Source organism: Heptranchias perlo, chromosome 31, assembly GCF_035084215.1.
Source record: "Heptranchias perlo isolate sHepPer1 chromosome 31, sHepPer1.hap1, whole genome shotgun sequence".
Classification (NCBI taxonomy): Eukaryota; Metazoa; Chordata; class Chondrichthyes; order Hexanchiformes; family Hexanchidae; genus Heptranchias; species Heptranchias perlo.
The window spans coordinates 13843302-13858848 of NC_090355.1; the positions used below are offsets into that span (position 1 = coordinate 13843302).

Sequence of the window (15547 nt, forward strand, 5' to 3'; positions counted from 1 at the left end):
TTTCTGAAAGTGTGATTATTTTTTTTTAAAAGTGTCACCGTACTGTGTTAATACAAGCTGTAAGGACGCACCTCATTTGATGGCTGGTTTCCAATGGTATCGAATCTGTTTTGCCCACCTATGACAAATACAAAATTATTCACAACCACTACCCCGTGATTGTACAAAGGAATACGCATTTCTCCCAGTTTTCTCCAACAGCTGCCAGTCTCATCTGCAACCCAAATATCACTGCAAACATTGTTATTTGTTGTGCGGCCTCCAAGGATCAACATATTTTCAGAGTTTGACCGAATCCGTGTGTGTTCAGACTGCAGCATGGGCTGAGCATATAACCGAGAATGGTAACTAAGTGCTTCCTGGAGGTATTTGTAGCACTGAGAATCAGTTTTCATGATTGAAATTTCTTGAACATACTTCTGTAAATCTGTAGCTGAAATGAGGCAGAATCGAATTCTTTTCAGAACATGAACAGCGTCTTTCAGCCTGTTCTTATCGTGATGCAGCCACATTGTTGCACAATTGAATAATTCCAGTTCACTATACTCTTGTATATCATCATTCTCTAGAATTTTGCACAGAGCTGCTTTATCCAGTTCTACCAGATAGCGATGATTTTCTAGTATATATTTGTAGTGCTGCCCCAGATACAGAAATGCTTTTTGTTTTAACTCCTCGGGTCCAAATTTTTGAGTTATTTTGAAGATGTCCAAACAATTTCTCTGACTGAGATGTTCTTCAAGGAATCTAAAGCACAGTTTGATTGCATCCCGGACCAACAAAATTTCTGCTGCTTTTAATACATCTTCAAAAGTATCTAAAGTAAGATCTAGTCTGTTTGAGTAAATAAAATCCAACAGATGCTTGAGCCCTCTTGCACTGACATTATTTAACTTAATAGATTTGTCATGTTGGCTTTCTAATAGTAATTTGCAATAACTACTTGCAGACGCGAGAATGACTTTGTGTGCAGGAAAGGTGACTCCTTCAGCCTCCAGCATGATGTCGCACAGGATGTTCTTTATCCGCAAATTGAGAAGCCCCTCGAGTAACCTGCAAGGATAGTTGTTTGAAACAAGTGGCTGGCGCTCCACACTGTTTTGGAAACTGCTTGACATTTTTCTACGCTGGAAAAAAGATCTCTTCTGTAGAGTTCTGGTTTCTAAGTTTGCTTCCAATTGTTTCTTTTGTTACAAGAAGCTCCTACTTGGTAGAAAACAAACACTATATCATCATGCCATAGTGTACTGATTGTTTAAAAGTTCCATTGTTCTAAAGACGAGACATCTGTAGTGACCACCAACTTCAGTCATAACGATGGAGGTCTGATCAGACTTGCATACGTCTGCAAAGATTGATTATCAGTCATGAGGCTGCCAGTTGCAAGCAATGTTCATTCGATATCTTTCAAAGTATAAATGTTTGACTATTTTCAATTTACATTTTACACTTCAATATGTTAAATCATTTTTATATATGCTAAACTACAATTAACAGTGCTTAACTTACTGGCTCTGCTGCTGGCTCTTGAAGCTCGGCAATCCTTAAAAGAATCCTTTGTTGCTTATATTGTGTATCCTTTCTGCTTCATTAATCTGTAGTTATGGAGATGTTTGGCTAGTGAAGGTAATGAAAATGCACCATTATACGAGCACTAAGTTCTCTTTGTCCCTGATGATTATCAACGGCCAGTTGTCGCATTATAACACTAATTGTCCTTAGGTTATCTGTGCGACAACATAATCAAACTGATCTTTTTAGTGTAGTGGTCAAAGTGGGATATTTTCTAACTTGCTGCTTAGTTCCACCTTGTTCCTCCAGTGTTTTATCTCCGTCAAGTAATAAAATGTCAGCAGTACTTGTCTGGACATGTCCAAATGTTTAACTCCCCAAACCAAATGCCATCAGCGTTCAGGTATACAATGTCATATTATGATCAACACAATTTATATTCAACATTCCAAAGGTTATTTTATGGGTGTCAAAAATATTTGTTTAATGTTTTTGTAAATAAAAGAAGTTTGGATCATGTGAAACAAATTCTTGTTACTTGTTAAAGGGTAGTGTTTGTTAATTGAAGTGCTGCCAGAAATGGACTGGAGTAAATCAGGTTTCATTTAATCTTCAGGCTGAATGCAAAACTATTCCCGTTTACAGATCTATGGGGATTTTTGCAACCTTTTGCTTGTGTGTATAACGTTTGGATTTACATACTCATTTTGATCATTAATTTGCAAATTTCTGTTTTTTGAGCAGACTATCCATCTATTGTTAATGTAAAACGGGCAGCAAAAATCAGTTTTTGTCCCATGTTTTTCCAGCTTTTGACAATTTTTTTTGTTCGGTGTCATGGGGTTTTGCAGTAAAATACCAAAACCAGATCATTTGAACTGATTCCAGTGGCTGCAAAATCATTCCGGTGAAAAGTGAAGTTTAGCAATAAAGTTCAATAAGAGCCTTAATGCAAAGTTTTTCCCTGGCTCTACCCCATTCCTATCCTCTGGTTTTAGACTTGGCAAAAGCTGGAAAATATTTGAAATGCATTGTATAATCCATGTTGAGAACTATGCAGTTCAGAACTTGGCTACCTGGAGTTTCAACAATGCAGCAGCATTTTAGCAATACAACCTTGTAATTGCAATACCATAAACATCCTACTGAATAGGATAAAGCTGATATAACATGCACTGTTCATTGTTTATGCTTTCTTCAACTACACTTGTGGTGACTGAACCAGTCAAATTACATGGGATTCTTGGATTTTTTTACTGTTTTTATTAAGTGAAATTCTGAGAGTTTATTGGTTTTGCGGATCGTACCCTTAAACACAGTCACCCATCTTGTAATGTGATTAGCCACATTTCTCATCACCAAAGCCAACTTCTGATGGATTGGTTAGAAATTGAAAACAGAAGACATTAGTTGAACTAATGATTATACTGTACACGAGAAGCTTCAATCAGCATTGTTTATAAGTGGTTGGATGCCCGAAACCCAGATGAGTTGTCAACTGTCACGATCATTTGAGGTGATGATTTGCAAATCGGCAGACCTGTCAATTATAAATAAAATGGCAAGTTGAGATGAAGTAAATGTCACTGATTAATACAGTTTTTCAATATTTTAATACTCTTTCTTTAATAGGTATTTTTTATAATTCAACTGGGACAAAAAAATGCTTTGATATCTATACTGAGTATGTACATTGTGCCGATCCGACAGGATGTGGCATGGGCTCTGCAAGTCAAGCATGGGATTTTCAGGTACCAGTACCATGCCATGTATTTATGAAGCTTACTATGTATCTTCTGTTAACCAATCTGAGATAGTTCTTCCCAATTTAATGTGGCATATGAAAGTGAAACTTACATTGAAATATTAACCATACAGAGATTGTACAAGTGGCACTTTTCATGATGATGTCACGACGAGTGATTTCAGGGGGTAGATTTTAACTTTAGGGTGGCCGACCGAGGGAGTGTCTGGGCTGTCTACCCACTCCCTCCAGCCGGAGGGCTGGGCCTCACTAGCATGCCATCGGTGAGCTTTACACAGCAAACCGATGTCCCACTGCAGCTCACTGGCTTTGGGCCAGTGCAATATCGTATGGCTCCAATGCCTCAACGACCAGGAAAGAGGTAGCTCCCGATGGGGGCTGAGGTGATCACGGTCAAGAGAGCCTGGGCTGGCAGCCGCCAATATTATTCTTGAGGAGCTCGGAGGACTACTCCTGCTCCTCCCAGCCCCACAAAAATAATTTTATATTTCCCTTTTTAGAGCCCCATCCTTTAAACCATCAGGTTTCATTGAGTGGAGCATCCACAGCGCAAGCTTGGCCCAGTAGACCCTCGAAATTGCATTGGGGTCTCATGTATGTCATCGGACCCCAAATTACAGATTAACATGGCGCCTGAGCCAACCAGTGGAAGGCTAAAGTTAAAGTGGGTGCAGAGTGGGAACAGACTTGTAAATAGACCACCTCGATTTTAGCTCCACTACTACCATTTTAGTCATAGAGTCATAGAGTTATACAGCACGGATAGAGGCCCTTCGGCCCATCGTGTCCGCGCCGGCCATCAGCCCTGTCTACTCTAATCCCATATTCCAGCATTTGGTCCGTAGCCTTGTATGCTATGGCATTTCAAGTGCTCATCCAAATGCTTCTTGAATGTTGTGAGGGTTCCTGCCTCCACAACCCTTTCAGGCAGTGAGTTCCAGACTCCAACCACCCTCTGGGTGAAAAAGTTCTTTCTCAAATCCCCTCTAAACCTCCCGCCTTTTACCTTGAATCTATGTCCCCTTGTTATAGAACCCTCAACGAAGGGAAAAAGCTCCTTAGTATCCATCCTATCTGTGCCCCTCATAATTTTGTACACCTCAATCATGTCCCCCCTCAGCCTCCTCTGCTCCAAGGAAAACAAACCCAATCTTCCCAGTCTCTCTTCATAGCTGAAGCGCTCCAGCCCTGGTAACATCCTGGTGAATCTCCTCTGCACCCTCTCCAAAGCGATCACATCCTTCCTGTAGTGTGGCGACCAGAACTGCACACAGTACTCCAGCTGTGGCCTAACCAGTGTTTTATACAGCTCCATCATAACCTCCTTGCTTCTTATATTCTATGCCTCGGCTAATAAAGGCAAGTATCCCATATGCCTTCTTTACCACCTTATCTACCTCTTCCGCCGCCTTCAGGGATCTGTGAACTTGCACACCAAGATCCCTCTGACCCTCTGTCTTGCCTAGGGTCCTCCCATTCATTGTGTATTCATTTTAGACTTGACATGAGTTGGCGCATTGATTGGGATGTCTCCAATCATATTTTTGTTGAAAATTTGTGTTGAAAGTGCAAATTGCTGATATATTTTCACAAACCATTTCCAAGTTTTGGATATCTTCTGGAAGCAGGAACTTAAACACTACGAGTTTAGGTTGGTTTGTAGAGAACTTTGTACTGTAAATCTGATGTCCGTATCCACCCTGGAGCATGGAGTCTCACACCCTTGGATTTAACACTGGATCCACAGGACCATCTGGCCATTTTCTAAACACACCTGACCTTAAGTTGAATATTCAGAGTGTCTAAACATTAAAAAAATGTTGGAAGACTAGCAACAAGAACCACTTACTCCTGCCCAGGAGCGAGTGCTGGGTTAAATAAACAGTTAAATATTTAGAGGGCACAAAGGGGAGATTTACATAGCATAAATATACCTTGAAAAGGCAACTCTGTATTTGGTGAGTGACACGATCCTCCCCTAGCTATGCCCCTCCCTTACTGCTCCACTTAGAGTTGAAGACTCGGAGTAGCTCGTGTCAATCAGTCCAAGCTGCTAGTGCATTGCCAGCCTAGGCAGTAGCATTTTTCTTTGACCATTAAGAACCACATGGCCTCTTTCATTCTTTGAACAGATTAAACTTGCAGTTGGAAGAATGCTTGGTTTCCTGAGTTTAGTGAATCCAGCAAGTTTGAGGCTGCCACTGGCTGTGAGAGATCCACACGCAATGTAGCTGGCAACATGAACACATGACTAAACCCAGCTTTAGTCATTGTTAAGGATGGTGTATTTTCTGTTGTGAAAATTAATTGTTCTGACGGTTTGCTGTAACTGCTCCCATTCTGTTTGAATGCCATGGCATTCAAACATAATGGGAGCAGTTACAGCAATTATGTTGCCAAATGTTTGAAAGAGACACAAAAGTGCAGGTTGGTGATATAAATATGTTGGAACAGTCCATTATATAGTATATGGTCACAGGCACTAATCAATGTTACCATCATGCTTTGATTATAGATATCTATGAAGGGTTGAATCTTATTTTATCCTGCTCATTCCTTCCCTCCTGTTCTCTATCTTTTTTGATTTTCACCTTAATTTTGTTTCTTTGCTGATCAGGCCTGTTCACCACCCTACATTTTGGGATGAGAGGGGGAGGGGAGAAAAAGGTTTGAAGTTGCATTTAAAGCAGATCGGAGCTGTTGAGATCATGAGTAAACCTATTTCTGAATTTTTTTAGACTTGTACAGAGATCAACTTGCTGTACGAAAGCAACAACGACACAGATATGTTCCCCGCCATTCCCTTTACTGGACCAATGAGGAGGAATTATTGTCACAGTAAATGGGGTGTATACCCAAATCCAGAATGGTTAAAAATCCAATACTGGGGAAATGGTAATAGCATATTTTACTCCTCTTTTATGTTATTTTGGGTGAAACGAGTTTTAATATAACCACAAGTTTGTTAATATTGTAGATTTCGAAGCCGCAAGCAATATAATATTTTCCAATGGTGACTTGGATCCATGGGCAAATGGTGGTGTAAGTATCTTCTGCACTACGTGACTGAAATGCAGATATATATATAGTGCAAAACAAGTAATTTTTTCTCTCCTGTGAAACAGATACTCAAAAATGTGAATCCTTCAGTGGTTGCTTTTGTTATAGAAGGAGGAGCACATCATCTAGATCTGAGGTGGGTGATGTGAATAGGAAAAGGTGTTTTCTAAAGAATTAAACATTTGGCATATATATCTGTATGGATCAACTAGTATGACATATACAGCAAGTTGTTCAGCAAGCTCATCCGACCTGTATCAGGAAGGAGAAGCTGGCATAAGACATTTTTATAAATTTGCCCTAGGCAGTAGCCCTGCATTGGCTGCTGACATCCCTGCGCAATAGCTTTTGCAATGGGCTGATCTTCAGCAAGCATTGCTTAGGCCACAAAGAGAGCAAGATTTAATGTGACGGGTTCAAATTTTTAATTGTCCTCTTTCAGAGCATCTAATCCTGCTGATCCACCATCAGTTACTGCAATTCGTAAAATGGAATCAAATATCATCAGTGAATGGGTGAAAAAGCATCAACTTCGTAATGTTTAACAAAAGTCAGATGTAACATCTGAAATGTTGAACCAAAAACTGCATGTGTACAAGCAAAGGACTTTTTTGTTGGCTATGTGTGTTAATGTTTGAAAAATTATGAGACTTGGAAATGTATGAAACAAACTAATATGATTGGAGACAAATAATTTTGTATTTGCATTGGTACTGGAGAAAATTTTATACCGTTGTCATGTATTAAATGAAATAAAATTGAGAACAATTTACAGAACAATTAACTTTTTAATGTTTTCTAGAAGGGAAAAAAATTAAATAATCCATTTCTTTAGCCAAAGTTCATCTAACATTTCAAAATTGCATACCTTTTTAAAAAAACTACCGTGTCCAACATTTAACAGAATGATACATACGGATCTTAAAAGAAATTACAAAACAAAGGACCCCCCCCCCCAAAAAGCTGTACATTGGTTTTAAATTATATTGACATTCTGGAGAATTTAATGATTCAGAAACCAGCTAAAGAAAATGGATTGAAAAGTTTTTTTTTTTAAAAAAGCTAGAAATATTTACAGAACAAAATTGTAAGGCTGTTGTCTTGAAATAATTAAGTGCTGTGTATGGAATCTGAATTTGGCTATTTCATACTTTTCACACAACTTTTCCAATATTTGCTTAAACATTATTCACCATATATACATACAGGCAAACAGTTTTTCTGGTACACGTTTCAGCCTTTGACATGGAATTTGCAAGGAAGGGACATACTGATCTGCATCAGCCATTGTGCACTCAGCTAATGTCCCAAAAGCTCTGCTCTTTTGCAGTTTTACTCAGAACAACTTTTTAGTTCATTGAAGAATTAGACATTTATCTGCATTTCAAATGCACAATTTTGATAAACTTAGTCTTTTTCCTTGAGCTTCATTTCCCTTTTATGCATAGTACTTTCATTGAAGTGTGGCAATTCACTCTGTAATGACCCCTCGTATCATAACACCCCCAGGTAAGTACTGAGAAGTTCCACACATTTTCCTCTAAGGTAGCCATTCATAAGTATTTACTGGCAAATGGCACAGAAATCAGAAGTGGGCACTGCCAGTGGCCCAAATTAATCTGAAATCACAACATTTTTTAAATACATTACATGAATCATTAAGAATAAGTAAAAGATTTCTGTACATAAAATCATCATGCATTTTTAACAAACCAGATCAGATCGACATTATTTGCTGCAGGTTGCATAAAATCTAGAGATCGAAATCAGATATTAGTGCATTCCTAAAATGCTTCTGATCTCAGTAGGTTCAAAGGCCATCAAATCGAGTTTTTACAACTAGTTCAAAGTTTGGGTTGGGGCACTGATCATCAGATGAATTGCACAAGTGAAATATTATGGCTCAGTTCCTATGTTTACACTGGTATATTAAAAAATTGTCATATTGCATCTCACTATTTGAACTCTTCTCCCTCTACCAATAGACCAACTTTTGATCAACATCAAAGTAATAAAAGCTGCTTGAATCTTTAATTTATACCATACAGCTAAAACATCCTTTTATTTGTTGTGTACAATACAAGGGGTTGAATAATCTCATTCTACCAATGAAAAAATAAATCCTTTTAGGCAACTAGTCCTATGCAAAACCTATTGGGAATGCAAACAATTAAAATTATATTGCCAAATATTCACTTCATGTATTTCAAATACAGCTCTTGCACCAGCCTGAAGCACTAAAGAAAGAAATACATTAAGCATTTTATTTACAGAAAACAAACCCTGCAAACATTGCTGTTTGGTTAAAAGATATGCTGGGAAATGAAATAAAACTCAGCCTGCATCATGCTCAGACTTGAGAATCTGGCTGAAGAAGTAACAGAAGAAATTTAGTCTAATGGATTATACTACCCTTCATAGTAAACCAGCAGCCTACATAAATATATAGTTGGAACCCGCATTTTTTCCTTTAATAAGATATTTTACACTTACATCCATTGCAAATATAGTCAGTTCATTTCACTACATATATTTACATAAACTTGTCATCAATGTTTTGGACTATAATGGTCATGTGTGAATCAATTTTGATAACTCTATATTTTAACCAAGGAAAATACTAACTGTCCTGGTCACTGATTTATTCATTCATCAGAATTCCACCCTTGTCAATCCAGTCTATATATGGCTACAAAAATTGTGCTCTCCTATTTCTGGATTCAGGCCACTTAGCATCTAATCTTTTTTTTTTAAAAGAAGTGCGATGTTAAAATGTTAAATCTCAATTGACAACAAATGTTATGACCCACGAATTTTGTAGAATAGATTAACTGAACAAATATAATTTTCCTTTACCACGACCATAGTGCAGTACATAAATTATAACATACTCATCTATTGGATTGAATTTATCAAGCAAGAAGGAATCAATGATGGATAGGAGGCAACATGTGATAAGCATGTTTTGTAATGTAGAAAACAGGCCATTTTGAGTGCAACAGTTCATGTAATACTTGTTCCCTGGTTTATAGTTTTTGTTACGTTCACATTTTTTACACGTGTGTACGGACTTTCACAGTGATCGATACAAAGTAGAACAAAACGTCCACACAGTGGTTATCTCCAGCTGACATCATAGATCCCACAACCAAGATGTGCCAGGTATTAGGACAACACTCAAATCATTCCAACATCCATCAGGTTATCCATATTGGAAGAACATGTGCTTCAGTATTAAAAATATATTGATCCAGGTTGATTAAGTTGAAGTCATCAGAAAATAGAAGGAAGAAATACTTAAGTGTCTCTCCCAGGAAGAAGCTCTCCATTTTATCCCTGGGTTCAGGGTTCTCAGGACTCCTCACATTATTAATAGAAGTGTAACCTCCAGTGCCAACCTGTGTAAAGTTACAAACAACCCAGCTGAAGACGGCTGTAAAAAGCTCTTACTATAAATTAAGAACTTGCATTTATAAAGCACCTTTTGTGATTTCAAGACTTCCCAAAGTGCTTTGCAGCCAATTAAGGACTTTTTGAAGTGTTGTCACTGTTGTAATGTAGGAAGTGCAGAACAGCAATGAGATAATGATCGGATAATCTGTTTTAGCGATGTTGGTTGAGGGATAAATATTGGCCAGGACACCGGGAAGAACTCCCCTGCTGCTCTTCAAATAGTGCCATGGGATCTTTTACGTCCACCTGAGGACAGATGGGTCCTTGGTTTAACTTCCCATCCGAAAGTCAGAAGACTTATGACATTGTAGAGTTTTTACAACTGTCAGATTTACACGGCTTGGCACCACTTTTTTCTCCATCTGCGTTCCTTCCCTTCTCTTCTCTTCCTCCTCTGTATCTCCCTTCTCTCTCATTCCTTCCCTTCGCCGCCTTCTCTTCCCAGTTCCTTCCCCTACATCTGTTCTCTCTTACACAACCCCTCCTTCCCTTCACTGTCCTCCTTCTTCCCATCTTCCCTTCCTCCTCTCTTTTACCAGTTCCTTTGCTTCCCCTCCTTCCATTCCTCTCATTTCCCTACCCTTATTTCCCTTCTCTACTGTTCTTCAATCTCCTCTTCTGATTCTCTCTCTCTCTGCTCTATTCCTTTCTTCTTCTGCTTCACATTTTCCGGTTCACTTTCCAACCCTCCCCGCCCCCCCCACCTTTCTGGTAAATCTGCTTCCTTTCTGGCTCACCCTACCCTGCCAATTTTTCCTCCTCTACCTCTTCCCCATCACCCATCCTCCAACTGATTCCTCCTCCCTATTTCTTACCACTCACTGTGGAAATATTGCAGGATGGGAGGAAAGCCAGTTCCCGAACAGAAAGACATGTGCTAGCAGCAGGCCAGCCGGCATTTACAGTAGTGGCAGTGCGAAGGGGCAAGCCTGCTGGGAGCATGAGCAGCGTGCCATATAAACTGAACAAAATTCAAATTGAGGCCAGAAGAAATCAAATTGCCCTGACGTGGGAGTTGGGAGAGTGCGCAAGGTGTTCTGTCTGACTAATTGCAGCCAATCAGTGGCATCCTTGCAGCAAAATGAAATACAGTTTGTTTATAAAAGCACTCTTCTTCCACACATTTGCATTGCGAAGTTACCAACACCCTCCCCCATCCCACCACTCCCAACATGTTCACATGCCCTTTCTCTCCATCTTTCTCCCCCCCTCCTTCAGTTCTGTCTCTATCCCTCCTTCACATGCTTCATTTGTTTGGAAATCAGCCTGGTTGTCAGTGCACTCTACTGTAGCTCCACAGGAACAAGGTTAAAATCCCCATACGTCTCTCTCACACACAACTTATCCACAGGAGCTGGCAATCCCTAGAACACAAGCTTCAGGTGGAAGCTACAACTCGGACTGAAGCAAAACTCAAACCCCAAAAACGAAGGGTAGGTCCATGTTTGGAGACTTCTTAAAGGGATTTTTGTCATTAAATGATTAATTTTATGGGTAAGTTTAATGATTTTAACACAATCTATTTCATTTAGGTGTTTCTTATGTTATATATACATATATACACATACGCAACTAATCTGTAAGAATAAATTGCTTTCCTGATCTATATTTCACAGAATCAGTGTGGTTTAGTTCATTATTTGAACCAAATCAGAAAAACGTGATCGATAGATTCAATGTGTTATTTGATTATCCTGTAAGCAATTTTACACCTGAAGAACCAAAAGTCATTACACATTACTTACCCGGGTATATTTGTTGAAGTTTTGGAGAATTTCCCAGCCCCAGTTCTGGTATTTTTTATCACGTGTCAATCTATACATGTAGAAGAGGCTTTCTACCGTCTCAGGCCGTAGAAGGTTGTGTCTGTCTGCAGGCTGTCGGATAGATTGAGAATTACCTGAAGCAGTACTTTTAAAAACCATTAAAATTACATACATGACCACTGTGACAACTAGGGGTACACAAGGTTTCATATGTCAAAAGTGAGGGCTTTCACTGAACTGATAGCTGTGATTAAAGTTTATTTACACTGAACTAGCATGCTTGTTCTAATCGAATCATATGCTACGTTTTTAGCTTCATTAACTGATTAATATGATTGTTTATAACACATTGATATGCCTTTTGGTACGTCATTTATGTACGGGGGCCTGTAATTCTATTGATCAAAACAAGGCACTAGCATTCCAAGGCTGCAGCTTGTATTATGCACTTCTAATTACAATACTTAATGATCTCAAATTGAATCCTACCAGAAAGGGTCAGCGCTAAATAAAACTCAACACTGAATTAATGACCATTCTATTTGTCAACCTCACTGGACAATATTTACCAGTTAAGAAAACAATGTTCACCAGCAATATAAAACCTCTCATAGCTAAAGCACAGCAGCATTGAATACATTCTCACTTCGTTATTTCTCAATTTCGTATTGATTTGATTTAGTTGTTTTATATTCAGCCACTTGTTTAGTTCCCTATTAATATACAGCTTTTCAAAATTCTCAAATAACAATGCCTAATTTTAGATTTAAGTAACATTTGATTGATGTGACACTTGATTTTAAAAATGGATAACCTGTGACTTGCCAGCAACACCACAAATGATTTGACTGGGATTGTTTACAGTGGAATACATCTTTTACGAAACTTACATTTCTGGGAAGGATTAAATGCCCGTTAGTGGATTAATATTAAGTGCCTGATACTGCAAGCAAAATTATAATACCAACTTCTATTACACCTACCTTAACTTCGACATCCTTGCCATTGTGTGGACTCAGATTGAAGTGTACAATCTCTGGGCTTAGTCCAGTCTCTATTTGTGCATACATTTGATAGCAGGTTTCCATCAGCTCCTTAGCCAGTTCCATGTGATCTGCAGTAAGTCCATGGTGAGCTCCTAAAGCCAGGGTCCCAGGGAGGAAACACACCAAATGATCCTTGAAAAACAAGAAATAACTCAGATCAACAAAATCATTGGTTGCAATATATAAAACCCTTCTGGGTGCATTCATGATTAATATCTTGCTTTCAGTGGCAAACAAAGAACAGATCTGACCTGAAATCAAAATCCACTTGCCACTATAAAACAACTGGAACATTTTAATTCTACATCAGGAGCAGGGTTAACAAAGCGCATCTCAGGGCAGGTGTTCTTTATCAACATGAACTGTCTTGACACTCAGTTCGCACAAGGCACTTCTCCCATTGATTTCTATTTCACCTATTAGTTTAGATAATAAAGACTATATTTTAAAAAAAATATTAAAACCTAAAAATGAATTGATTATGGAACCAGACCTCAGCACAAATGCAGTATAATTGCTGCATGAAATTCTCTGTGGTTGGATCTCTACTCTTTGTATGCATAAGTTGAAAAGTAGTTATCATTTGCAAAACCAGCGTTAGGGGGGCTATGGGAATTTTCTAATTGTCCTGTTCATACCAAGTGCAATTTTTCCCAGCAACTACCAGGAACAAATGTATTTTGTCATCTGCCCTTGTCACAGCTGTCGACAAATGCACCCCGTTGTGTCACCTAAATCTTTAAAAAAAAATATTTGCATGGTTTTTCCCTCAGCAAGTGGACCTGATTGCTAATGCACAAAGACAGCTACGACTAAATAGGTAAGAGTGGAACCAGGTGAGAGCAGCCCCAATCAGCTGGACAACGGAGAGGCATTGCAGGAGGGTAGTTTGGTCATCCATGATAAAAGCGGCAGAGAGGTTGAAAAGTAGGAGGTGCACCATGGTCACAGTCACGGAGAATGTCATTTATGACTTTGATTAGGGCCGTTTCAGTGCTGTAGCAGGGGCGGAAACCTGATTATAGAGGTTCAACATGGAGTTGTGGGAGAGTTGGCCACAGATTTGGGACAACACATTCAAGGACTGTGGAGAGGAAAGGGACGTTGGAGAGGAGGTGGTAAATTTGCAAACGAGGGGTCATGGGTGGGTTTTTTGAGGAGATGATGCCAGATTTGAAAGGAATGCATGGGGGACCAGGAAGGGAAGTTGGATGGACAGCAGTTTGGTGGGAATAGGATCAAAAGAGTAGTTGGGCCAGTCTCATGGACAAGATGAGCTTGGAGAGGGCATGAGGGGAGACAGAGAATCTTTTCCTCCCTCCCCCAAAGTGTAGCATTTAAACAGCAACCTAACCTTACCCAATCCTGACAGAAAGCAGAAGTTCCACTGTTGACCGGAGGTCACCGGCTTAGTACAAAGAGGAGAAGAGTCAATTCTCTCTGAACTCTCAACTCACTTTATTCACGCTGTTAGATCATATACATATAGCTTATACGTCTAGTTAGATATAGACATGCAGTTTACACCAGGTTATACGGTTTTATACCCAAACTAAGATCTAAACGCACACCCACTAGGTTTCTCGGACACTCCCTGAGTGGTCACAGAATATAAAGGATAATACTCGAAAAGGAGAGCTGATGCTGGCCAGGCGTTCCGTTCTCTCTCTCTCTCGACATCGTCTCTACGTCCCTGACATAGGGTTTTCTACTTCCGCGATGGTTGGTCTCCGGAGTCTTCGCTCTCGCTCCACGCCCCAGATCCTTCATTCTTATTCCGAATCTTATCTCAAGCCGTGCTGTCTCTCTCTTTCGTTGGTTTAGGCTTTCTCGGTTACCCTGTGTCTTCTCGTTGGCTCTGTCCCAAGGACTTCGGTAGCATTACCTTATTACTCCTTTTCTAAATAAGGACTTGTGTCTTATCACATTTCCTTTGTCTTTCACAAAACTTAGCTAATTCAAACCGGTTCCAGACAGCTAAGGACAGCGACTGAACTCAGGTTACTTCAGTTCAAAAGTTGTTCCTGCCTGTGTGTATCAGCAGCTGATGTCTCAGGGTACTTTCTGCAGCCCCGAGCCAACACCACTTAAGCAACACAAACCCACGTGTGATTCCTCCTCCAATTATATCAAAAGATTAGGCAATGGACAGGAAACCCAATCCTAACCTCAACTCTCCCCCCGCCCCCCCCCCCCCCCTCAAACATATATTCCAAGAGAAAAACATAAACCCCTCCCACACTGAGCATGGAAATCAGAATCAGACCAATTCCATAGGTTTCACCCCGACCACAAGCACTGAATCCTCCCTTACAAAAAGTAGAACCATTATGAACATACCCCAACTCCAGATTTGATTCCCCCGCCCACACTTGCCACCCCTGCATCAAGCAGAAATACATTGGAATGGTCCCCTCAACTCTGAGGGGACCATTCCAATGTTCCACCCACTGAGCATTAATGATTGGAACCCAACCCCCTCAGCCATGCAACTCCCTGCCTCACAAAGTCCACCATTTTAGTGATTGGAAGCCACACACATTACTTGATCACATCTCCTGAAGCCCACACACCAGCATCATTTAGTTGATTGGAGCCAGCCTCCCCATACTCCTCAACTCCCTCTCTCTTCCTCCTGTCCAATTATTCCCTCCCTCCACCCGTCCTTCCTCCTCCTCACCCTCCCACCTGGCTTCTTCTCCCCTAACTTGGTCTAATTCAATTATTTGCCACCCTCTAACCTTGCGTGACCTGAATACTACACTTGATCATGTGCAATGCCCACAGGAGATACTACAAAAATCATGTGTCTTATTGTTAGAAGCCCCTTGTGGCTCTGTTAGTTTCATTAATACCAGTATAAATGCTAACACATTTCGCACACACAGCTAGAATTACAGAATAGTTACAGCACAGAAGGAGGCCATTCGGCCCAATGAGCCCAT

The 15547-nt window shown here is 39.9% G+C and overlaps 2 protein-coding genes across 11 annotated transcripts in view; one reads left to right on the forward strand and one right to left on the reverse strand.

The window, feature by feature from the left end:
- Positions 1 to 7124, forward strand: part of LOC137300502 (mucin-22-like) — a 67984-nt gene extending 60860 nt beyond the window's left edge. Inside the window, exons 8-12 of one of the 3 annotated variants that reach the window (XM_067969592.1) lie at positions 3145 to 3263; positions 6016 to 6172; positions 6255 to 6319; positions 6403 to 6473; positions 6780 to 7124. In XM_067969592.1, the coding sequence (XP_067825693.1) occupies positions 3145 to 3263; positions 6016 to 6172; positions 6255 to 6319; positions 6403 to 6473; positions 6780 to 6882 (515 nt within the window). In that variant the 3' untranslated portion in view covers positions 6883 to 7124. Of the gene's footprint in view, positions 1 to 949; positions 2041 to 3144; positions 3264 to 6015; positions 6173 to 6254; positions 6320 to 6402; positions 6474 to 6779 lie in introns of those variants that run through there. The other 2 variants (XR_010958115.1, XM_067969593.1) reach the window with 2 other exon arrangements.
- Positions 2738 to 15547, reverse strand: part of man1b1b (mannosidase, alpha, class 1B, member 1b) — a 51106-nt gene continuing 38296 nt past the window's right edge. For 7 of the 8 annotated variants that reach the window (XM_067969600.1, XM_067969599.1, XM_067969598.1 and 4 more), the window contains 3 exons: positions 12540 to 12734; positions 11536 to 11667; positions 7106 to 9735 (listed from right to left, as the gene is read on the reverse strand). In XM_067969600.1, coding sequence (XP_067825701.1) covers positions 9535 to 9735; positions 11536 to 11667; positions 12540 to 12734 — 528 coding nt within the window. In that variant the 3' untranslated portion in view covers positions 7106 to 9534. Of the gene's footprint in view, positions 3053 to 7105; positions 9736 to 11535; positions 11668 to 12539; positions 12735 to 15547 lie in introns of those variants that run through there. The other variant, XM_067969601.1, reaches the window with a different exon arrangement.